We start from the raw sequence: 25,985 nt of genomic DNA on the forward strand, positions 1-25,985 counted from the left end.
CCCGAGAGAGAAAGAGAGCGAGAGAGAGAGAGAGAGAGAGAGGGAGAGGGAGAGAGAGAGGGAGAGAGAGAGAGTTGGGTATAGAAATCAATCTTACCCCATAGGGATATAAGAGAGAAATGGGGGGGGCAGCTAGGTGGCGCAGTGAGTAGAGCACCGGCCCTGGAGTCAGGAGGACCTGAGTTCAAATCCGGCCTCAGACACTTTACACATGTACTAGCTGTGTGACCTGGGGCAAGTCACTTAACCCCAATTGCCCTGCCAAAAATCAAAAAAAACAAACAAAAAAAAGAGAGAAATGGGATAAAAGATACAGTGGGGAAGCATAATCAGAAGGCAGGCAGATTAAGGGAGGCAGTGGTTAGAAGCAAAACAAATTTTTCAGGAATAAAAGGAGATGAATAAAAAGAGAGCAATAAGGATAAGCAGAAGAAAATAGGATGTAATGAAACACACACTAATTATAATTGAATGTGAATAGGGTGAATTCACCCATAAGACTGAGGTGGATTGCATGATAGATTAGAAATTAGAATCCAACAATATGCTATTTACAGGAGACATACTTGAAACAGAAAGATACATACAGAGTAAAATAAAGGGCTGGAGCAGAATCTATTATGCTTCAGCTGAGTAAGAAAAAAAAAGGCAGGGGTAGCAATCATGATCTCAGAAAAGAAGCAAAAGGCAAAAATAGACAGAATTAAAAGAGATAAGTATGTGTTGTGATCAAAATTAAGATAAAGGGAGGCACCAAGACCTGAGCATGTTCAATTTATTGATAAGTATAGCATTTACCAATAAAAGGGGATCGTACCTCATTAGCAAACCAAAATACCCTGAATGAGGACTGACATATTATTTTATGGATAAAAGGAGAAGAATCCAAAAATTAGTAGACAGCATCATAGTTAGGGAAAAGAAATTCATTATTAGATTAGAAGCATCAGAGATTTGGAGCATAGCATATTTGGTTGGAAATTTGGAATGTAGGGTTAGCAACAACCCCTCCTTCCATTTTGTCACTATGAAAAGCTCATTGGTGATGTCCAACTGCAAGGCTAGTTAGTGTCACAGAGATTACAAAGAAGATTTTCTTGAAGGGCAGCCAATGTTGCAGAGATAACAGACCAAATTCCTGGCATCCACCTACATCTTTCAAGAATAAAAGATTTCCTTGACACAAGGATAAAATAGTGAATAGCAGAAAAATTGAACTTCTAAACTGAGTTAAATCAGAGAGGAAATATGAACTTTTAAACTTATCTCAGAGAAAAAGAAATGTGATGTAGCGTACAAAATGTTGGCAGTGTTAGACAATAGAATCAATTGCAAAAATGGAGACAATATCAATTTCATTTTTTCACAAGGACACTACATTTTGCTGAAAGGTGAAAAGTGATATTCTAATTTATTTTAACATTTATTTAATATTTTATTTTTCCCCAATTACATTTTAAAATAATTTTAACATTCATCTTTTTAAAATTTTAAATTCCAAATTGTCTCCTTATACTCCCCACCTCATTGAGAAGGCAAACAATTTGATATAGGATATTCATGTGCATTCATGCAAAACATTTCCATTCATTTTGTAGAAGAAGAAAACCAGAAATGGGAAAAAAAAGAGAAAGTTTTTAAAAAAAACTGCTTTTATCTGCATTCAATTTTCATCATGAGTCCTTCAAAGATGTCTTGGATCATCCTGTTGCTGAGAATACATAAATTAATTTACAGTGGTGTAGTCACTATGTACAATGTTCTCCTGGTTCTTCTCATTTCACTTTGCATCAATTCATGTAAGTCTTTCTAGGTTTTTCTGAAAGCATCTTACTCTTCATTTCTTATAGTACAATAGTATTCCATTGCAATCATTTACTCTGGTCTTTTCATCAAGAATGTTTGGAAGTGTTATATTTCACTAAATATCCATTTTCCCCCAATGGATTATAATCATCTTTTCTGGGTAGGTGATTCTTGGTTGTAACCTAGCTTCTTTGTCCTCTGGAATATCAAATTCCAAGCCCTCCAATCTTTTATTGTAGACACTGATAAATCTTGTGTTATCCTTAATATGGCCTAACAATATTTGGATTGTTAGTTTCTGGTTGCTTATAATATTTTCTCTTTATTCTGGGAGCTCTGGAATTTGGCTATAATATAATATAATTTGGCTATCTATACTCCTGGGAGTTTTCATTTTGGGATCTCTTTCAGGAAGAGATTGGTAGATTGTTTCTATTTCTGTTTTGCACTCTCGTTCTAGAGTATCGAGGCAGTTTTCCTTGATCATGCACACAATAGCAGCAATACTGTATATTGATCAACTGTGACTTAACTATTCTGATCAATATATTGATCCAAGACAATTACAGAGGACATAGGATGAAAAATACTATCCACCTCCAGAAAGAGAACTGATTGAAGCATAATTTTATCACTTCATTTTATTTCCTTTTTTTTCACATGGCTAACATGGAAATATGTTTTGCATGATTTCACATGCATAATTGATGTCACATTCATTGCCTTCTCAGTAGATGGGGAAGGGGCTCAAGGAAGGGAAAAAATTGGAACTTTAAGTTTTTTAATATTAAAAATAAATGATAATTTTAAAAGAACAAATTATATGTGAAAATTGAAACTCTCATACTTTCAGATGAATTATATGTACACTGATCTGATGTTCTTCTTACAGGCCTGATATAAGCTTGACACCTTAAAATTTTCATATGAAATAAATTCAAGATGACAGAGATCATAATATTTTGTTTGACCTTATTAAATTTTGCTGCATCATATTACTAAGCAGGTATGAGCTTCATTACCTAGGAAAGTACTAAAAGAAACAATGGGTAACTTGGAACCTGGAAAGTGGGTAAAAAAAATTAAAACAAAACAAAAACACCTGTATTGGCAATCAAAATTGGCTCTTAGCGCTTAATTCAACCAAGTGCCTTGAAGAGTTTGGCCTTTATTTCCTTGATTAAATTAGGAGTCTTTGATGACTTCCTTGCCTCAATGGAAAGCCTAGGTTACATGGGTTTGAGTAACATGTTTGTGACATCAGAGGCTTTTAGACCACATGGGTTTAAGTCGCATTTTTGTGACGATTTTAGGTCACATGGGTGAGTCATGTGTGACTCACCCTTGACCCTGAAAAAGATATAAAACCAGAGATCAGCTTTCTCTTTTTCAGAGCTCTGACCCACAGCAGGAGCATTGTGTGACTCTGGGCCAGCCCTTGTCAAGCTCCTGGATGAACTCAGATGTTGGTAACAACAAATTGTATTTGGTCTGTCTGTTGATGTTTGCAATTTGTTTGTATTTGCTCTGAAGTTCAGGGTACTGGCTCTTTTCCCTGAACAAAGTGAATGATATTTGTATGCTGGATTAAAGTAAGATTGTTAACCCCTTAACATTGCTTTCCTTAGTAAAGCAGATCAAAAGAACCTGGGCTTGTAGCATTTTGTGAGCTGGTTGTTGTTGGTTTTTCACCCCCACAGCAGCTGCTAGCCAGATTGTCGAAACAACACCTTTGCAAATCTTCCCAAGAAACAAGATGAAGAGTTCGTCTTAGTGTAAGTGGATCAAGCTACACAACTTAAAGGGAATAGTCTAGGACACATCCCTTTGATTTAGAATTACAAGAAAAATGTTTCCTGGATGCAAACAATTTCATGACACAGACATGTAAACCCAAGTCAACAGAGCAACATACCTGTTGCTTAAATAGATATTAAGATGTTTACCCTGCTCCTTTTTGTTGTTGTTCTTACAATTATATAGTTATGCTTATTGTCTATTGTCTCTTACAGTGCCCTGAGCCTTTTGAAAAGTACCAGTGGGCCAGATTTAAGATAAAACTAGAAGTTTAAATACAGGTCATCCTTATCTGAGCTCCTTGTAAGATAACTGGAAATAATGTCCCAAAGAAAAATTCTTCTATTGAAAACTAGGCTCCTACTTCTAAGTGTGGATATTTTTGTCAAACAGTTACAACTATTCAAAACAATACTACCTATTTAGGAATGTGTAAAGGGTTAAAAATAATCACTGACTCCCAAATTAAAAATCCTGATTGTTAAGGAAACTTGTAGAAGTCAAGAGAAAACAAAGGAACTTACAAACTTGAGGAACATCAATACAGAGTAGTCTAGATTTAATTATACTAATGAAGAGGGAGAAAAATAGGAACCTCAATTTCATAATATCTTGACAAACTTACAATGTAGATATCGCCCCCCAAAAAATTTGGTGGTCTAACATTAGAAAGTACCTGACCCCTGTGTGTGAGGGGAAAAAAGGATTTATTACATTGGTTAGAATAAATTATTATTCTATTTAAATCCAACATTATATGAATAAACGTTGTCCACAGTAAAATGTCACCTGACCCCAACAACAAAGGAATTCCCGGGTAAAGGACATAAAACCAAAGGCTCTCTGAGACCATGGAAAATGAATAAGTCTCTGATTCTATGACTGAGCATGGGTGGGACTGAGCAATGTGGGATCACATCAAATGCAGTGACACAGGGTGTTTCCCCTGGGGTTCAGGTTGAACACAGTCCAGGCCCTGACTCCAGGTGTCAAGAAAGTTAAGGGGCTGTGCTTGGGTTTAGCCTAGAGGAAGTAATGAGGTAGGGTTAGAATTAGCCAAGATCGATGGCACCTGGAAAGCAGGGACTTGCGTGACCTCCCCACCAGGTCCCTCCAAACACCTATAAAAATGGCTCTGAACAAATTTTAGAACTGCAGAACCCACAAAATAGCAGAGGGAAGCAGGGCTCAAGCCCAGGACAGCCTGGATGGTCACTGGGTAAGGTCTATCACATGCGACTGGGACCAGAGTGGAGCAGAGCCCAGCATGAGCCACAACTGGACCATCCAGACCAGGAGCCAGGTGGATTAGGCCCTAGCACCCTGAATCGGTGAGCTATGAAAGTTACCAGACTTCTGTAGCCAGAATGGCCTTTGTTTTCTTTGAATGACTCAGCTCGCTTCGTTGAGCTTCCCTGGATGCTGGGGCTTGCTCTTCCGGGGCAGGACCAGACAACTTCCTGTGTGATGAGTCATGGGGCTGGCTGAGGGGAGGTGTTAACGGCTACACTAGGGGGAGGGGCCAAGTCAAGAACCAATCGGCCCTGGTCGTTCAGGCGGTGCTTGATGATGTTAAAAAACTCTATAAGAGGGGAGAGGACAGCTTGAAGATTCTCTTTTCCTTTTCCGGTTGGAGCCAGAGACAGTTACAGCGACAGTTACAGCGACAGTTACAGCGACAGTTACAGCGACAGTTACAGTTGCAGTCACAGCCACAGCCACAGACACAGCTGAAGCAGGAGCTGCCAGTAGCAGAGCTGACCTACGGGAGGAAGCTGAACACAGACTTCAGGCCAGTGGGGAATCTTATTACCATAGAGGGGGAAACATGATTTTGCTTTACGCAATCATGCTTCTCTGTAGCCTCCTGGTTACTCTTTCAAGGCGTACTTATTGGGCCTGGAAGCTTTTGATCAATATATCAAAATGGGGTTGCTGGTTCATGGGTTGGTTACTGTGGAGCCTAAATAAATGTTTTGATTCTTCTGCCTTCTACTTTGAGAGTTTCTTATATCCGGCGGTTCCGAACGTTTCAGACATGTTTATGATCCTCTTTGAGATTATAAACTCTGCCCTCCTAATACATTTGGCGACGAGGATGGGATCGCTAGGTATAAGATCTCTATTTAGAAGCAGAACAATTCCAGAGGAAGAGATGAATATCCCAGGATGGGAGGATCCATTTTATTCCTCCCTAGCAAAAGAATTGGCTAAAAAAGCTGGACCCTGTGAAAACTGGGAACCAAGGCTACGGAGAGGAGATCCTAGGGATTTGGAAAAGTGTTTACGAGAAGTTGGGATTCAGTCAGGGGCATCACTATCTAGGCAAAGCTGGATAGTGTTATCAGCCTACCGGCTAGTATACGAAAGATTGAGATTAAGTGAAAGACATGGGGGCACTCCTACCCCACAGGAAGAAGGGGAATCTCAGATAGCAGGAGACCAAACTGACTCAAATGAGAACTTTTCTATTAATGTGGCTAAGAGCAACAGGAGACCAAAAAAGCCCAGAGTGCATTTCAACCCAGCCCAGAAAGAGCCTGACTGCCTGCTTCGTCCTAGCCATGGTGGCAGAGGAAGTGAGTGGGGAGAGAATGAGACAATGTTAGGGGCTGAGGCACAAAACACTACTGGGGTTCAGGATGTGCCTCACACAGAGAATAGGAGATGGTTAAATGATCAGACAAGGGCTCGACCCATACAAAGGAGGAAGACAGAAACCCGAGGTGAAGATTCAGTTACAAGGGAAATTCAGGAAGATTTCTCACCGCAAGAGGTCACAGATATTTTGAGTAGATTCAGCCAAAGAATAGGAGAACCATTGATATCTTGGATGGTAAGACTCAGTGATCAAGGGGCCAGTGGAATATCAGTAGATGGGACAGACTGCATGAGATTCATAGGTATCAGCCATGATCCTCTAGTTCAACAAGCTTTTAGGGAACATCATCAGCAAGGAGATGGTGATAGCAGGACTACTCTGTTGGCATTAGCCGCTGTGGGATGCAATAAGAGATATGCTATTGATTCTATGTGGCCCACTGAGCACAGACCCTGGTATTCACTTAGAGATTGTATCATGAGACTAAAGGAGGAGGTAATGAAGACTGCCATTATGATAGGAACTGCAGACAAATATTACAATGATCCAATGGGACTGCCTCATAGGAACTTAATAATTAGGACAGCTCCCCCTGCTTATAAACAACTAATTTTGAATTTATTACTTGGAGAAGTAGGGAGCCATCTTACAACAGTGATAAATAAGATTTTACAGTTATATGACTTAGGTGACTGGGGAAGGGATAGATCTCCTCGAGAGAGAAGGGTGAATAACCAGCAAACTTGGCGCCAAAGGAGAGTAACAAGGAAAGAAATGTTTACTGCTTTATTGAGAGCAGGGGTAGGTTTTGAAATGATAGATGGAATTCCAACCAATGAATTATATAGAATGTACAGAGATAGAGGACTTGATAACACGAGAAATAGGGAAATAAGAACTGCTCCTGCAAATACTACAGATGTTGAACCTTCAAACCCAAGTGAATCACATGAAAGGGAATACTAGGGAACAGGCCGAGCCCCAGTCCAAATTAAGGAAATACACAGGCTGGATTGCAGACCTCACATTAACTTGACCATATATTGGAAAAATGGGTCAAGTACGGTAACTGAGGCATTAATAGATACTGGGGCCGAGGCCACCCTTATTTATGGAAATCCAGACAAATTCAGCCATGGAACTCCTATTACCATCACAGGACTAGGAGGGACTGAAATATCAGCCAGACAAGTTAAATTAATGATGAAAATTGGACAGTTGCCCAAGAAAGAATATAGTGTGGTTATTGTGCCTATTCCTGAATACATCATTGGAATAGACATTTTGAAGGGTATGACCTTAAATTTACCTGAAGGGAAATACCAATTTGCTGTGAGGAAAATAGGCATTAATGCAGTCTTAGTGGGGAAAATCAAGATGGATCCAATCACTTTGCCCAAACCTTCTGAAGTAATTACTTTGAGGCAATATCGTGTGCCAGGTGGGCAAGATGAAATTGCCAACACTATAAGAGAATGTGTTGAGGCAGGAGTGTTAGTCCCTACAACTACTCAATGGAACAACCCTGTCTGGCCAGTCCGAAAATCAGATGGAACATGGAGGATGACAGTAGATTATAGACAGCTGAACAAAGTGACTCCTCCCTTGTATGCTGCTGTTCCAGACACGGTTACTTTAATAGAGAGAATACAAAAACATGAAGGGACTTGGTATGCAGTTATTGATTTGGCCAATGCCTTCTTTATGATCCCAATAGACCCCAAGCAATGGAATCAGTTTGCTTTTACTTGGCAAGGCCGACAGTATACATTTACACGCCTGCCGCAAGGATATATTCATAGCCCAACTATTTGCCACAGGATTGTAGCTGAACATTTGGATGAATTAAAGTTACCTGGTGTACAGCTTACACATTACATAGATGACATCATGATACAGGGAAAGAATATAAAGGAGGTGGAGGAGAGTTTAGCATTATTAATTGACCATATGAAAAGCAAAGGATGGGAAATCAACCCCGCAAAGGTTCAAGGGCCAGCTCAAACTGTAAAATTCTTGGGGATACAGTGGAATAGAGGACTGCGAGAAATTCTCCCACAAGCTCGACAAAAAATCCAGGATTTTTCCACCCCTACCAATAAGAAAGAGGCCCAAAAGTTCATAGGGCTGTTTGGTTATTGGAGACACCACATCCCACATTTGGGACAGATTTTAAAACCCTTGTATAAAGTCACCAGAAAGAAATATGAATTTGACTGGGGACTTGAACAAAGTAGAGCTTTTGAGGAAGCAAAGGCTGCTATTCAATTAGCTCTAGACTTATGGCCTATGCAAAATGGGCCAGTGGAGTTACAAGTGACTGTACAAGATGACTATGCAAATTGGAGTCTGTGGCAAAAACAACAAAGCCGAAGTGTACCTTTAGGCTTTTGGTCAAGGAAACTGCCCTCATCTGGAGTGCAATATACACCTTTTGAGAAGCAGCTGTTAGCTGCATATTGGGCTTTAATAGAAACTGAGCAACTAACTCTGGGTCATGAAGTGGTATTAAGGCCTGGAATTCCAATTATGACTTGGGTAATGAGTACCCCAGCTTCTCACAGAATTGGACATGCACAAGAGGCAAGCATAATCAAATGGAAGTGGTATATTCAGAATAGGTCCAGAGCAGGCAAAAATGGAGTTTCTGCTCTACATGAATCTGTGGCGAACATTGATACTGAGAGCAATGAAAAGCCCCTTGAATCTAAGCAACAGATGGTACCATCCTTAGTGAAATGGAATAATGGATATGACGGACTAAATGAAGAACAGAAGAAACATGCTTGGTTTACTGATGGGACAGCAAAATATTTAGGACAGAAGAGACATTGGAAAGCAGTAGCCTATAACCCCTGTACAAGGAGAACTCTGGAAAGTTCTGGGATAGGTGGAAGTAGCCAATATGCTGAACTGATGGCAGTGCATCAGGCCATCAGAGCAGAGAAAGGAGGACAGTGTCATATATTTACTGACTTGTGGGCGGTAGCTAATGGATTAGCTACGTGGATGCCTATATGGAGGAATCAGAATTGGGAGATTCATGGCAAACAAGTTTGGGGTAAAGAGTTATGGGAAAATATATGGGACATGTCTTTGGTTACAGATCTGTCAGTTTTTCATGTTGATGCTCATGCAACCCTGACCACACCAGAACGTGAGTACAATGCACATGCGGATCGACTAGCAAAGATTGCTACTGAATGTATTGTCCCTACTCCGACTCCAACTGATGACCCAGCCTTAGCAAGATGGGTCCACCAGACTGCTGGCCATTTAGGGGTCCAGGCCACCCATCGATGGGCACAGGATCGAGGTATCAGTATTTCTCATGCGTTGTTAAAACAAATAACAGAGGAGTGTTGTATATGCCAATTAGAAAAAGAACGAACTCTTCCTAGGATAGTTACTGGAGAAATAGCAAGGGGAAAAGTTCCAGCCCAAATTTGGCAGATAGATTATATTGGCCCACTACCCCAGGATAAAGGATGTAAATATGTATGTACGTGTGTTGACACCTATTCAGGTGTACTAGTGGCTTGTCCTTATAAAGACGCAACTCAGAAAAACACCTGTAAAACTCTAGATATTGTAAGTTTATATTATGGAACCCCAATGCAGATTCAAAGTGACAATGGGTCACATTTCAAGGGCAAAGAAGTGAAAAGATATTGTGTGTTGAATAATATAGAATGGATATATCATATTCCATATTACCCACAAGCATCTGGGCTAATTGAAAGAATGAATGGATTGTTGAAAGAACAGCTGAGAAAATTAAGCTCAAATAATTCATATCGACATTGGAAGGATAATTTGTCTATTGCCTTACGTAATTTGAATAATAGGCCCTTAGGGGGAAGTACACCTCTAGCCAGAATGATGACCCCAAATCTGCAGATCAGAGAACAGCAAACATGTGAGATCCAAAACATTGAATTTTGGACTGTGAGGGAAGATGTCCCACTACCAAGTCCAGGAACACCTGGTTCAGCAGGATATGATTTACATTGTATAGAGAATTTTAGGTTAAATAGGAAAGAGATAAGAAAAACCCCTACTGGAGTATGTATGAGAATCCCCAAGAATCATCTTGGACGGATATTACCTAAACCAGGATTAGCGGCTCAAGGAATACATGTATTGGCTGGAGTGATAGATTCTAATTATCAAAAAGAAATTGTTGTGACACTCCAGAATATGGGTAAAAAACCTGTACAATTTTGTAGAAATGATAGGATGGTTCAAGTCATTATTATCCCCTGTGAAAAAATACCCTTTGTGAAAACTGACCCTCCTCCCAAAATAACTACTAGAGGGGCAAAAGGGGCTTGCTCCATTGATAGAATAAAGTCAGGAGCTAAGGTATGGGTAAAACGGAAGCCAGATGATATTCCAAAGGCTGCAGAAGTTATAGCCCATGGGAAGGACAACACTGTAACAGTTGTCTATTCAGGGGAAAATAATTACCAAATCGTACCCCTGAACCATATATTTTACCGTGAATAGGTTATAATAATAGATTCACAGTCTCCACAGGTATGGCTGATGCTGGTAAATGCCATAAGCCACTCAGAGGAAAGGTAACTTTGTGTGATTAACGGATGAAAACTTGTATATTTGGGGAAAGGCTGGGAGGACAATCTTAGTTTCTATCTAGGGTGGGATCCTCTTGGCTTCCTCATTATGTTCCTTTTGAAAAGAAACATTTCCCACCTGAGTTTGGCTCTGATGTTGGATCTTTGCATAACTGAAATCTCAACCAAACTTGAGATGATTTTATTTGAAGAATTATAGTCCATACTTGTCTATTCTTTTTGTCCTTTGTTTTGGCTAACCTTGTTGCTAGTTTTGTTTCCTTCAGGCTTAAGCACCCTGCACTTTCCGGTGACTGCCTAAGCATGTAGCATTCTTGGAATTCCTGCCAGCTCGTTAAAGAAATGACTTCTGGAATGGGACTTTTTGGGGGCAGGGCCATCTCTACATCCAATTTCAGCATGAAGAAGCTATGGAAAATGAGACCTTCACCCCTCACCCCAAGATTTTGAGCCCAATCGTTCAAGGGGGGTGGAAATGATGATAGTGTTCTGTTTACTTATTTTGTGTTATCCTTGCTGTGTTGTTTTATTGTTATGATATTATTGATCCTATGTAATGGATACAAGGATTTAGGGGTGGACATTTGAATTATTAATAATTATTTTGGGGATGATTGATTGAAGAGATTATCTTGCTGGGACCTAGGGGTGGATCACATTTGAATCGTAAACCAATATTTGGGAATGTCACTGAATGATATGTTTTGCTTTATTGTGAATGATATGTTTTAGTTTCCTGTATAATTGAATCACAATGTTCTAGGATATATAATTTAATTTGAATTATGATTGGATTGTGCATCCTAGAACATTGTGAGGGGTGGAGTGTAGCCAGAATGGCCTTTGTTTTCTTTGAATGACTCAGCTCGCTTCGTTGAGCTTCCCTGGATGCTGGGGCTTGCTCTTCCGGGGCAGGACCAGACAACTTCCTGTGTGATGAGTCATGGGGCTGGCTGAGGGGAGGTGTTAACGGCTACACTAGGGGGAGGGGCCAAGTCAAGAACCAATCGGCCCTGGTCGTTCAGGCGGTGCTTGATGATGTTAAAAAACTCTATAAGAGGGGAGAGGACAGCTTGAAGATTCTCTTTTCCTTTTCCGGTTGGAGCCAGAGACAGTTACAGCGACAGTTACAGCGACAGTTACAGACACAGCTGAAGCAGGAGCTGCCAGTAGCAGAGCTGACCTACGGGAGGAAGCTGAACACAGACTTCAGGCCAGTGGGGAATCTTATTACCATAGAGGGGGAAACATGATTTTGCTTTACGCAATCATGCTTCTCTGTAGCCTCCTGGTTACTCTTTCAAGGCGTACTTATTGGGCCTGGAAGCTTTTGATCAATATATCAAAATGGGGTTGCTGGTTCATGGGTTGGTTACTGTGGAGCCTAAATAAATGTTTTGATTCTTCTGCCTTCTACTTTGAGAGTTTCTTATATCCGGCGGTTCCGAACGTTTCAGACATGTTTATGATCCTCTTTGAGATTATAAACTCTGCCCTCCTAATACAGACCAGGAGCCAGGTGGAATAGGCCCTAGCACCCTGAATCGGTGAGCTATGAAAGTTACCAGACTTCTCAACCCACAAACACCAAAGACAACAGAGAAGGTTAGTGGGAAAAGCTGCTGGCTCAGAGTGAAAGGAGTTCCCAGTTCAGCCACCATCCCAGGGGTCAGCTGAGGTGATGTAGCTCTGAGGCTGCTTCCAAAGCTACAGCTGCAGTTGCTTCCAGCCCCAGGCCCACCTGGTGGGAGGAAATAAGTGGCAGATCTGAGCGGGAATACAGAACCAGCTTAGATCTGAGTCCAGTTCAGGTTGGCAGTTCTTGGGAGAGGAGTAGTACTGATGTGGCAGAGCTTGCTGTATAGAAAGAGCTCTGAAAACAACAGCACAGCCCTTCAAGCTTAGGACAAAGTACTCTATACTCTACAAGCAGTCATACCCCACTAAAAAACTCAAGGGTCAAGTAAGTTGGCTGGGAAAACGGCCAGGCAGTGAAAATGGTCTCAGATTCAGACTCAGACTTTGGAATCTTTCTTTGGTGACAAAGAAGACCAAAACATACAGCCAGAAGAAATCAACAAAGCCAAGGAACCTACATCAAAAGCCTCCAAGAAAAACATGAACTGGCCTCAGGCAAAAGCAAGTTAGAGAAGTAGAGGAAAATTTGGGAAGAGAAATGAGAGTGATGTGAGAAAACCATGAAAAACAAGTCAATGACTTGCTAAAGGAGACCCCCCCAAAAAAAAATACTGAAGAAAATAACACCTTAAAAATAGACTAACTCAAATGGCAAAAGAGCTCCAAAAAGCCAATGACATGGATGCCTCAAAAGGCAGAATTAGCCAAACAGAAAAGGAGGTCCAAAAGACCACTGAAGAAAATACTACCTTAAAAATTATATTGGAGCAAGTGAAGCTAGTGAAAATTTCTTATCTTATAAAGATAAGAAATCAAGAAATGATAAAACAGAACCAAAAGAATGAAAAAAGGGAAGACAGTGTGAAGTATCTCATTGGAAAAATCACTGACCTGGAAAATAGATCCAGGAGAGAGAATTTTAAAATTATTGGACTACCTGAAAGCCATGATCAAAAAAAGAGCCTAGATATCATTTTTCAAGAAATTATCAAGCAAAACTGACCTCATAGTCTAGAACCAGAAAGTAAAGTAGAAATTGAAAGAATCCACCGATCACCTCTTGAAAAAGATCCCAAAAGGAAAACTCCTAGGAATATTGTAGCCAAATTCCAGAGTTCCCAGGTCAAGGAGAAAATATTGCAAGCAGCCAGAAAGAAACAATTTGAGTATTGTGGAAACACAATCAGGATAAGACAGGATCTAGCAGCTTCTACCTTAAGGGATTGACGGGCTTGGAATATGATATTACAGAGGTCAAAAGAGCTAGGATTAAAACCAAGAATCAACTACCCAGAAAAACTGAATATAATACTCCAAGGCAAAATATGGATTTTCAATGAAATAGAGGACTTTCAAGCATTCTTGATGAAAAGACCAGAGCTGAATAGAAAATCTGACTTTCAAATACAAGAATCAAGAGAAGCATGAAAACGTAAACAGGAAAGAGATATCATAGGGGACTTACTATAAGTTGAACCATTTTGTTTACATTCCTACATGGAAAGATGAAATTTGTAACTCATGAGACCTTTCTCAATATTAGGGTAGTTGAAGGGAATATACATATAGACAGAGGGCACCTGGTGAGTTGAATATGAAGGGATAATATCTAAAAAATAAAAATAAAATAAAATTAAGGAGTGAAAGAGGAATATATTGGGAGAAGGAGAAAGGGAGAGATAGAGTGGAGCAAATTATCTCACATAAAAGTGGCAAGAAAAATCAGTTCTGTAGGAAGGGAAGAGGGGGCAGGTGAGAGGGAATGAATGAATCTTGCTCTCATCAGATTTGACCTGAGGAGGGAATAACATACACACTCAACTGGGTATCTTACCCCACAGGAAAGAAGGAGGAAGGAGATAAAAAAGGGGGGACAATAGAAAGGAGGGCAGATAGGGGCAGGAGGTAATCAAAAGCAAATACTTTTGAAAAGGGACAGGGTCAAGGGAGAATATTGAATAAAGGGGGACAAGATAGGATGGAGGGAAATATAGTTAGTCTTTCATAACATGGCTATTATGGAAGTGTTTTGCATAACGATACATGTCTGGCCTGTGTTGAATTGCTTGCCTTCTCAAGGAGGGTTGGTGGGGAAGGAAGAAGGGAGAGAATTTGGAACTCAAAGTTCCAAAAACAGAAGCTCAAAAAAGGGTTGTTTTTACCTGCAACTGGGAAATAAGATATACAGGCAATGGTTATAGAAATCTATCTTGCCCTAGAAGAAAGTAAGGGGAAAGGGAATAAGGGTAGGGGGAAGTGGGGTGACAGAAAAGAGGGCAGACTGGGGAAAGGGGCAATCAGAATATATGACATCTTGGAGTGGAGGGAGGGTAGAAATGGGGAGAATATTTGTAACTCAAAATCTTGTGGAAATCAATGTTGAAAACTAAAAACATTAAATAAATAATAAAAATATGAAGAAAATCCCCCCCATCACCAAAAAGTAAAGGTATCGCAATGGTATTGCATAAAGTAATCTGTACAGGAGAGATTGAGTAGAATGTAATCCAACATTCTAAAAACTTCTTTTCAGAAGCCAAGGCCTCTGTCAACCACCTGGCCAAACTGTACCAGCAGGCCTCCTACTCCTACCTGTCCTTAGGTTTCTATTTCAATTGGGATGATGTTGCCCTGCCTAGGGTGTCAGGTTTTTCACATGAGCTGGTGAAGGACAAACAAGAGGGCACAGAACACTTCATGCTGCTCCACAACCAGTGTGGGGACTGTATCCTCCTCCAGGCTATGCAGAAACCTGCCCAAGAGGAATGGGGCCTCAACTTGGATGCTATGCAGGCTGCCCTGAACCAGGCTCTCCTGAAGCTGCATGCCCTGGGCTGGAGGCAAGGGGAATCACACCTCTGTGACTTCCTGGAGAGCCACTACCTGGGCCAGAAGGCGAAGCCGCTGAAGTGCCTGGGCCACCACCCAACTTCCCTGTGCTATGTTTAGAAAAAGCCAACAGGGTGGGTGCTTGGGGTCCACAGCACTTCCCCACCCCCCACCATAGACAACTCCACCCTCCCTCTGGGTCCCAAACCATCCCAGGGGAATCCCAGCATATAAAGCACACTCAGCACCTTGCTGATTAGGAGAGGCCTATTTGTAGGAAGGCCCATACCTTTTTGCTATTAGGTGCTAAGCCCCAGGCCTGCATAGGGTGTACATATATATCCTGTAGGTAGCCATTAAGCTCAGACTAGAGAACTGTGGAGACTAGAGAGCTGTGGACAGTGAAGACTAGAGAGCTGTGGGGCTGAAAGTGCTTCAATGGGAAGAAGAATTAGAAGAAGAAGAAGAAGAAGAACAACAACAACAACAACAACAACAACAACAACAAGAACAAGAAGAACAAGAACAAGAAGAACAAGAACAACAAGAAGAAGAACAAGAACAAGAAGAACAAGAACAAGAAGAACAAGAAGAAGAACAAGAAGAACAAGAACAAGAAGAACAAGAACAAGAAGAACAAGAACAAGAAGAAGAAGAACAAGAACAAGAACAAGAACAAGAACAAGAACAAGAAAGAAGAGAGAACAAGAAGAAAAGGAAGGAAAAAAAGAAGAACAGGAACAAGAAGAACAAGAAAAAGAAGATGAAGAACAAGAACAAGAACAAGAAGAACAAGAAAAAGAAGAAGAAGACTATTCAGAGTAGAGGGATAGCTGTCAGAGATGGAGAACTGGAAGAGACACAGAGACAGAGAGAACTGGAAGGGCTCTGAGAACTGCAAGGGCTTTCAGAACTGCGGGAGGAGAGGATGCAGGCAAGCAGACAGTTAGGATTCATGAAAGAAAAGTAGTTAAGGTAAAGAAAAATGAAGAATTAGAGCACTTTTTTAAAAGTTAGTTTTGAAGTTGGAAGGCTTTAAAGTCCACTGGAAGGAAAAAAAAATAATGCAAGAGAGAAGGTTTAAGTAAGTAGAGAAGAGAAGAATGAGTGCAAAGTTAAAAGAAAGTTGGAGTCTGTTTGCAGTGACCATGAATAAAGGAGTTTGAAGTCAAGGGTCTGGAGTTTTGAAAGGAGGTTTGAGAAGGTTTTTTATTCCACTGAGATAAGAATATAAGAAACTTTTTGGAGGGATGTTTGTTGACAGTTTCAGTCAGACAATATTCTATAGTGTTATAACATTTACCAAATGGAAATTACAGAAATAAATTGGCAGCACGAAATTATATGAATATAGCATACTAAAAATCTATCCTAACAGGACCATTAGAAGGGCATACCCCAATTCTTAGAGCCTCATAGGATTCAAAATGAGGGGGATGGGAAATGGAGAATTCTACCATGAATCTTTGAAAGTGAGCTAACTGAAAACAGTGGGCTCTAAAATTGAAGGAGCCGGCAGCCGATAGCCCTTAGGAAAACTGAGATTTGGAATGTTATCAATTTGTGGTTATAAATCCAGATTGAATTTGGTTGAAGTTTTTGCTGAAATTAAATCACAATGTGGTCTCATTTACAGTGAGTTGTGTTCTCTTATTAGGATAATTGCAGCAAATACGTTTATATTTGGCATTAAGGCAAACCTGAGGTGAAATTCAGTCTCAGAAATGTATTACCTGTGTAATCTTAAGCAAGTCACTTCCTTTGCTTCCATTTCCTTGTCTGTAAAATGAAATGATACTAACACTACCTTCCAAGGTTGTTGTGAGGACTAAATTAAATAATATTTGTTAAGTGCTTAGCATAGTGCCTGGCACATAATAAATTCTATTTGTTAGTTATTATTATTATTATTATTATATTAATTAAGTGTAATTACTCTATACTGGATTTTGAAACTGATTGGAATATCAAATAGAAAAATGGTGATTTTTTTATACAAGAGAATTTGGAAATGCATTCAAATGAATTGATATTTGACTGGCAAAAAATTTTATGTTATATTTTTAAAATCCATAATATTGTTCATGTTATTTTTAAGCTTCTAATTTTTCTTATATTGTGATTTGGAGGAATCCATTGTATAAGCAATGCTGTTAATTTGAAAAATGATACCCAAAGAGTGTTGCAATTATATCATTAGAAAATTAACTTATCTTTTCTAGATGTAGTTAGATTATGAATTAGCTGGTCACACAATGTTTGAAAATGCTTCAATATTTAGTTGGGTATTTTTTTTCCAAAATGGATAATAGTAATAACTTACCATTTGGAGAAAATATAAGTAGCAGAGACCTCTTAAGTTGTCTTTGTGAGATTCTTTGGGACTTTCTATTTGGGTATAGTAAGATCTTATAAACTAAAGAAAGCTGTTGAAATTATGTTGTAATTTCTAAAGTAATGAAGTTGGAGAAACTGGGACCACTCCCAATGAAATTGGAGGACTTATAAGTTTGCAAATAGTAAAGAGTGAATTTTATCAGATAAATTATTTGACTATCATTATGAAAATTATGAAATTATATTTATTAATAAATACTACATACTGAAGTTATATCTTTTTATTCTAGACTTGAATATTAAAACTTAAATATATAATAACAAAAGAAAAACAACCATTATAAACTTAAAATATTAAAACTTAAATATGACAAGAAAAGGAAAAAACATGTCATGTGCATAGCAGAATGTAAGAGAGGATTCAAAATACATAGCAATAAATTTCCATTTCAAGAAGGCCTATATATTAACTACTACACGTTGTGTTAAAAGTTGTCCATCTTTTCTTTGCTTCCTTGTAGGTTTTCTTTTGTTCTCTGCTGTACACTTTTTACTTTGTTCTTTTTCTCCCACTTCCTCCTCTATTGTCCCCAGGCTACAATTAAGCATGGATAATTTATATAGAAGTATTAATATATACATACACATATACATGTATATACATATATACATACATACATATGTAAACATATGCTTCCCCTAAAATAGTCTACTCCTAATCTTTGTGTTTTGTGTTTGTGCGTATGTCTTATTTCTTATCCCTCCTAACTCCTCTAATTTACTTCTATCCAGCACCTTGCCTTCCCACTACTTAACCTACCCCTCCAACAATCCCTCACTTGTCCTCCCATTCCCATAAATCTAAACACCTTTCTATATCCCCTTTTAACCTATTCCCTCGCCCTCCCCTCTATAGAACTCTTCCCTATTCTCTCCCCTATCCTTATCCCCTAAGCATTTTATTTCTTTCTAAATTTGGAAGACTTTTATACTTTTCTAAATATGTATGTATTGTTACCTCTTGAACCTATTCCCCATGAAAGTAGGGTTCCAGAACTACCAGCCCACCTCCCCTATCTAATTCCTTTGTTTCAGGTTCTTCCTCTCACAACTTATTTGTATACTTACTCTTTTTAGCTGGTCCTGAACAGTTTTACTTTTTGAAGTCATATCATGCTCAGGTCTACTCCAAACTTTTTTATGAACTTATGACACATGGGGCATCATAATTTTTTATGAGCAATTATAATAATTACTAATAACAATCTTAGACATACGTTTTACATTTTACATACATTAAAAAGTAAACAGTCTGTCCTGAGTCCCTTGTAATTGGTCTTTGGTATGTACCTTGTATCTTTCTCTTGGCTCTTGTACGTCAAATCTTCTATTGATCTAATCTATTAACAAAGTCATGAAAGTCTGACAATTCATTAAATGTCCATTGTTTTCATTCAGGATTATTCTTAGCTTTGCTGTGTATAATATTTTAGGCTGGAAGCTCAGTTCTTTTGCTCTTCAATATATAGTGTTCCAAGACTTGTAGTCTTTTAGTGTTGCTATCACTAGGTCTTGTGTGATTCTCATTATGGCACTGCCATATTTAAATTGTTTTTTCTTGTTGTTGATAATATTTTATCCTTGAGCTGGGGGTTTCAGAATTTGACTATAATATTCCTGTGGGTTTTCCTCAAAGGATCTCTTTCAGGTAGTGATTGATGGACTTTTTTCTATTTCTACTTTCCCCTCTTGTTCTAATGCTTCAGGACAATTTTCCTTAATTATTTCTTATATTATTGTATCAAGATTTTTTTTTTGATCACTGCTTTCAAGTAGTCAGTTTTTCTTTTTTTATTCTTTTTATTAATTTGTTTATTTATAGTTTTAGTTCACAACATTCAGGTCCTCAGGTTTTTAAGTTTCAAATTTTCTCCCCCTTCCTCTCCTCCCCCCTCCCCACCCAAGACAGCCTGCAATCAGATATAGGCTCTACATAAACCTTCACACTAAACGTGTTTTCACAATAGTCAATTTGTAAAGAAGAACTATAACCAATGGAATGAATCACAAGAAAAAACAAAACAGAAACAAGGAAAAAACAAAAACAAAAGAGAGAGCAAATAGTTTGCCTCAATCTGCATTCTGACTCTGTAATTCTTTCTCTGGATGCGGATAGCTTTTTACATCATGAGTCATTTGGAGTTGTCTTAGAACCTTGTATTGTTGAGAAGAGCCAAGTCAATCAAAGTTAGTCATCAGAGATACCATGTTTCTCTAATAGTGTATAATGCTCTCCTAGTCTGCTCCCCTCACTCAGCATCAAATCATATGAGGTTATTCCAGGTTATTATGAAGTCTGTCTGCTCCTCATTTCTTACAGCACAATAGTATTCTATTACACTCATGTACCACAATAGTTCTTCAGGATACAGCCCTAGAAGTGGTATTGCTGTGTCAAAGGGTATGCACATTTTTATAGCACTTTGAGCAAAGTTCCAAATTGCTCTCCAGAATGGCTGGATCAGTTCACATCTCTACCAACAGTGCATTAATGTTCATTTGCATTTCTCTAATCAATAGTGATTTAGAGCATTTTTTCATATGACTATGATATCTTTAATTTCTTCCTCTGAAAGCCACCTGTTCATATCCTTTGACCATTTTTCAATTGGGGAATGACTTGTATTCTTATAAATTTGACTCAGTTCTCTGTATATTTTAGAAATGCAGCCTTATCAGAGACACTGGTTGTAAAAATTCTTTCCCAATTTTCTGATTCCCTCCAAATCTTGGTTGCATTGGCTTTGTTTGTACAAAAACTTTTCAATTTAATGTAATTAAAATTATCCATTTTGCATTTCATAATGTTCTCTATTTCTTGTTTGGTCATAAATTCTTCCCATCTCCAGAAATCTGACAGGTAAACTATTCCTTGCTCTCCCAGATTGCTCATAATATCAGCCTTTATATCTAAATCATGTACCCATTTGGACTTTATTTTGGCATATGGTGTGAGATATTGGTCTATGCCCAGTTTCTGCCATACTATTTTCCAGTTTTCCCAACAGTTTTTGTGAAATAGTGAGTTCTTATCCCAAAAGTTGGACTCTTTGGGTTTATCAAAGAGTGGACTACTACAGTCATTGACTACTGTGTCTTGTGTACCTAACCTGTTCCACTGATCCACCACTCTATTTCTTAGCCAGTACCAAGTAGTTTTAATTACTGCTGCTTTATAATACAGTTTAAGATCTGGTATGGCTAGGCCACTTTCTCTAGCATTTCTTTTAGCTTATTCCCTTGATATTCTGGACCTTTGTTCTTCCAGAAGAATTTGATTATTATTTTTCCTAGCTCTATAAAATCATTTTTGGTAGTTTAACTGATATGGCACTAAACATCAGTTTTTCTTATGAGATGTTTCACATTCTCTTCTATTTTTTTTTTATTCTTTATATTTTGTTTAATTATTTCTTGATCTGTTATGACTTCTCCGGCTTCCCCTTGCCCAGGTTGGATTCTTTCTCCTTTGCCTATGCATTTTTTTGTAATAGCTTAATTTTTTGTAATCATCTCTAGTCCTGGGGTATGAAGGATGATGCCTTGGCATCAGATCCTGCTTCAGCTCACCTCTCTGACCTTTAACCCATTCTAATACCTCCAGCCTCCTGCATGTGTCCCACATTCCCACTGCTTCTGCACTCACTGGGCATGTGTTGGTTCCTTCTTGCCTTCTGCCACATCTCTGCAGTACAGCTGGGTCTGGTGTTCCTTGTCAGCAGAGGTACCCTCAACTATCCTTAACTGTCCTGGGGTAAAAGTTCCTGTGGCTGAGGCCAAGGCAGCCTCCCAACCTGGCTAACCCCAGGGCTTGCCACTTGTTTAAGCCATCCCTAGCTGGGAGGTGTCTACTTTTCACAAAGACTAAACCTCTTCCTAGGATTTTTCTTCAGATCTTCTCTGATTGTCCCAGGAGGACCCCTTTTTGCACTCCTCTTATTTATTTTTAGCACTCACAGTTTTATCTTTCTTGTGAAGGAAAATCTTGAGAGTATGGAATTTTCTTCCATGCCTTCTTCCCATAATCCTCTCTTTGAAGTTATATCTTTGAGCTGACTTTGTAACAAAGGACCTTAGATTCAAAGATTTCTTTTCTGCCCTAAAGGTTAATAAGTAACACAAATATCTGTTAGTTTAGAGACTTACAGTAGCCAACATTTTTCTGGTATTTTTAGTCTACTATCTCACGTATTTACTGTATGTATGAAATCTCAGAATGTGATTATTTTTAATTTATACATGAAGGACAAGTAAAATGTGCTTAAATGTGCTTAATGTTACTGTTACTGCAGCATGAGGAAAATAATAACCTATCCCTAAGCTAGTGAAATTGGTGAAATTTTGCTATTTCAGGTAAAATCTCTTGGGACTTGTAATGGTAATCAGGGCAGGGGTTTTTGCTGTTCTTCTCGTGCCTTTAATGAGTCTGGCCTTGGTTTGAATGGGGCAGGTAAAGTAGGATCTTTTGTCTGGGAGTGTTTCTCAGCACTGAGACAATCTAGAGTCACTGAATTGTATATGACGTGATGTTAGTGGTTGGGGCTTTCCCACACTGGCATTAGTGATTTCTCACACCCTAGATGGTGAGCCTGGAGCCCTCAGGGTCCTGAACAGGGTATATGTACTGGAAGGTTAGTGTTTGACTTTTAGGGTACACTCATTGAAAGAATGTGGGTGACAAGACTCCAGGCAAGCCCTTGAACCCACACCCCCACCCCGGCTTTCTAACACAGTTGTTGATGCTTCTCTGGTAACTGAATTGTGATCTGAATCAGACAAGGTCTGTCTGTTGATGTTTGTAATTTGTTTGTATTTGCCCTGAAGTTCAGAGGGCTGATCTTTCCCTCCTGAACTAAGTGAATGATATATGTATGTTTAATTAAACTGGGATTGTTAACCCCTTAAAGTTGCTTTCATTAGAAAAGCAGATCAAAGAACCTGTGTTGGCAGCCCTCCTGTGTGCTGTTGTTGGTCTTACACACCCATGGCAACTGCTAGCAACATTGTTGTTACAGGACTCTAAATTGTTATTGTTCTGAGTTTTTATTTCAGATAGGATTGTCAGAATTTTCATTAAGCCAATAGTCCACCATTCAATGGAAATGGGTTACAGCTAGCAAGTATTTGAGGCCACATTTGAACTCATGTTTCTCTGACCCCAAGTTCTACACAGTATTCATATGCCACTTAGTATCCTATGAAATGATGGAAGACAGCATTTCAAAGAATACTGAATATATGAATTGATTCAGAGTGAAGTTAGCATAACAAGCACTATAATTTATACAAATACAATTGTATTGTTGAGAAAAAAGAAACAAACTTTGAAAGAATACATCATTGCACTGACTGGTCAAGCATGTTATCAGCTCATGACAGACAGGTGATAGACTCAAAATTTAGAAAGCGACATACATTTGTGGACATAACTACTGGTGCAGATGAATTTTTCTCGACTATGCTTATTTGTTAAAAACTGTTTTTCTTTTTCCCTTCAGTTTTCCATGAGGATGAGGGTTGGGAAAGCAGTTGAGTTAACTACGGTGATATCAAAAAAAGGGAGTCTGAAATTGTTTAAATACACAACAGTGAACAGGAGGAAATTAAGCATGAAACAAGCAAGAAAGTAACATGTGGAATTTATTACATTTAAAAAAAAACTAGAAGCATGGAATTCATGATTTCTTATACAATTCTCTTTTATGTTCTTTTGTCATATGGAAACTTTTTTTTTTTTTTGCTTTTTAAGTTCAGAATAAAAGAAAACAATTAAGTAAAAAATTATATGCGTGGACAGAGCAAGTTTACTGAAATTGGCTATAGAGGCAGGAAAAAAAAATCAGTTTATTGTAAGCCGGGTCTAAAGTGACCTCATGAAAATGCCTTTGAGACAGAAACAATCCTGTGCGAAAAGTCAGAGAAGTTGAGAGAATGAGCACAATTTTTGCAAGCAAGCCTACAAATCAGCCCTTTATTTCTCAAGATGTTTTTATTTCTCAATTTTTGCACTGAGGAGAAATTTCAGGTCTATCATTCCCTCCATATAGCTGAGAACAGAAAGGCCCTGAAGAGAAGGAACTATTTATGTGGCAGAGATCACAGCAAATTGTTCACTGTCATTACTTCCATACACAAAACTGAGCATAGTAAAGAACAGAGGGAAATCATAGAGAGTAGTCAGAAAGATAAAGGCCTGAAGCACAAAGGAAACCAAGAAAAAAAATAAACATTGCTGTGAAACCTCAGCCTCCTGTGAGACAAGACCTGTACTTTCTCCCCACCCTTTCCTCCAACTAGCCATTTTACCTCTCCCCCCAATTCTCTCTCTCTCTCTCTCTGTCTCTCTCTCTTTCTGTCTCTCTCTCTCTCTCTCTCTCTTTCTTTTTCTCTCTCCTCTTTCCCTTCCTTCTGTCTACATAGGGTACCACACCCTTACCTGCTGGTGCTCTGCCCAAAGGGAATGTAAATTTTAATCTCTGATTTTTTTTAACTCCAAGTCACTCTTACTCTCATTGATTAGCAAACAATAGGTCCTAGACTGAGCCCTATTTGGTCATTGTTCGGGCCCTGGTTGGCTTGAGTTCTCAGTACACAACTTCTTCCTCAAATGTTCCCCTTGTGTCAGAGAGACTGGAGGAGAAAAAAATGGTCAAATGAAAAATTTCTTTACAGTAATTTAATTAAATTGTGTTTTAATAAATGTTTTGGCTGGGAGCAGCCAACATTAATTTTCCTTGGTATACACAACACACTTTTAAGCTTAATCTGTATTTTTAACATTTTCTTCATCATTTTCCTTAGATAATCAATGAAATAAGAAATCAGGGCCTGATTTATAGAGTTTGCCTGTTTTGAAGATGTAAATGCAAAAGTCCCCAGCTCTCTCTAGCTCATTCCAGCAGGCTCCAGACAACCCCTGGACTTGTGACCATCAAAAATGTCAATCATTTGAGTCTGTAAGTGAGGCTGTTTGACCAAGAACAGATTTCTCAAATCTGCCACTGAAAGAGCTGTATTAAGATTTTTCTAATTTTTTTTAATTCTCATAGCTCACAGATATATTCTTTTTATTTTCTCTTAGTCTAAAATTTGAATCCTGTATGAGACCAATAACCCTTTGAGCTTAGGGTGGTGGAAGGGGGAGTACTCTAAGAGTGTTTACATGTAGCACCTCTTTGTGAAAAAGGGATAATGTAGCCATTAGGAAAGCAAGCACATTTGCATTTCATGGTATAACAGACATGTTATAAATAGGTTGAACAAAAGGTATCTTTCAGCTTCAGACATGTAATGACTTCTGCCTAAACCCAACCACCTGCAAGGCCAATGTATATATATATATATATATATATATATACATAAAATGTTTGAGAATCAATATTCAGAGAAAAGGGAAATGCGATAAGTTTGAGTCCATGAGAATCTGATTACTCAGCCTTCAAGAATGTCTTTTTCTTTTCCCTGAAGTTTTTGTTCTTTCTTTAGGTTCTGGTCTAAAGGTTTACCAAATAAGAATAGGGTCACTGTTACCTGCTTTCCTTTACTGTAAGAGAAAGGAGAGGGTCTCCCCCTCCCCTTACCTTATTCTCCTTCTATAGATTTATAGATGCCACCTCAGCAGTAATTATTAACTAGGGGAAGTGGGAGTTGGATTTTTTTTTGTGCTTTATTTCCTGGTTCTTTATTTCAGATTGTAAGCCCACCTCCCAGCCAACGGTGAGAAGGGACAGAGGCGGGTGGGATTTTCTTGCGTTAGGAGTATATTTATTGATGCTTTGTCCCTTGTACCCTGCCTCCTCCTGCTAGTTCCATTCTGGCAGAGGATGCCCTTTTCTCACAAGAACTGAATAAAATTTATTTCTGTTCCCACCCTGAAATGGCTCTTTATTAAAAATTATTTTTTTTATAATTGGTGAGGGTCTTTCATCCCACACAGTAGTTTGGAAGGGGTCCTGGCAGACAGTTTTGCTTTTTTTTTTCTTTCTCAGGAATATCTTTAATTGTCGACTGTTTTTGATATGCAATGCAAAAATCCATAAATTTCAAAGAAAATGACATACAAAAGTCTGTTCACAGATATAAACACCAAAGACTGACTATTAAGCACAGAATATAATTCTGTTTTAATGTAATTCTTAATTATTTATACATAGAAAAAGCCCTGGGAGAAGTCAAGATGGAACAGTAGAGGCAGCAAGCAGCCAAACCCTCCCAACATTCCACTCTGCAACTTTAAAATAACAAGTCAAATTGAATTCTGGATAGCACAGCCAACAAAGTATTGGGATGAGAGAGATAATTTCCAGCCTAAAACAAAT

General features: G+C 38.8%; 1 protein-coding gene across 1 annotated transcript in view; it reads left to right on the forward strand.

The window, feature by feature from the left end:
• Nucleotides 1-15,390, forward strand: part of LOC118842015 (ferritin light chain-like) — a 35,097-nt gene extending 19,707 nt beyond the window's left edge. The window contains exon 2 of the mRNA XM_036749711.1: nucleotides 14,975-15,390. Within this exon, the coding sequence (XP_036605606.1) occupies nucleotides 14,975-15,390 (416 nt within the window). The remainder of the gene's footprint in view (nucleotides 1-14,974) is intronic.
• The last annotated feature ends 10,595 nt before the right edge of the window (nucleotides 15,391-25,985 follow it).

This window comes from Trichosurus vulpecula, chromosome 3 (genome assembly GCF_011100635.1).
Source record: "Trichosurus vulpecula isolate mTriVul1 chromosome 3, mTriVul1.pri, whole genome shotgun sequence".
NCBI classification, from domain to species: domain Eukaryota; kingdom Metazoa; phylum Chordata; class Mammalia; order Diprotodontia; family Phalangeridae; genus Trichosurus; species Trichosurus vulpecula.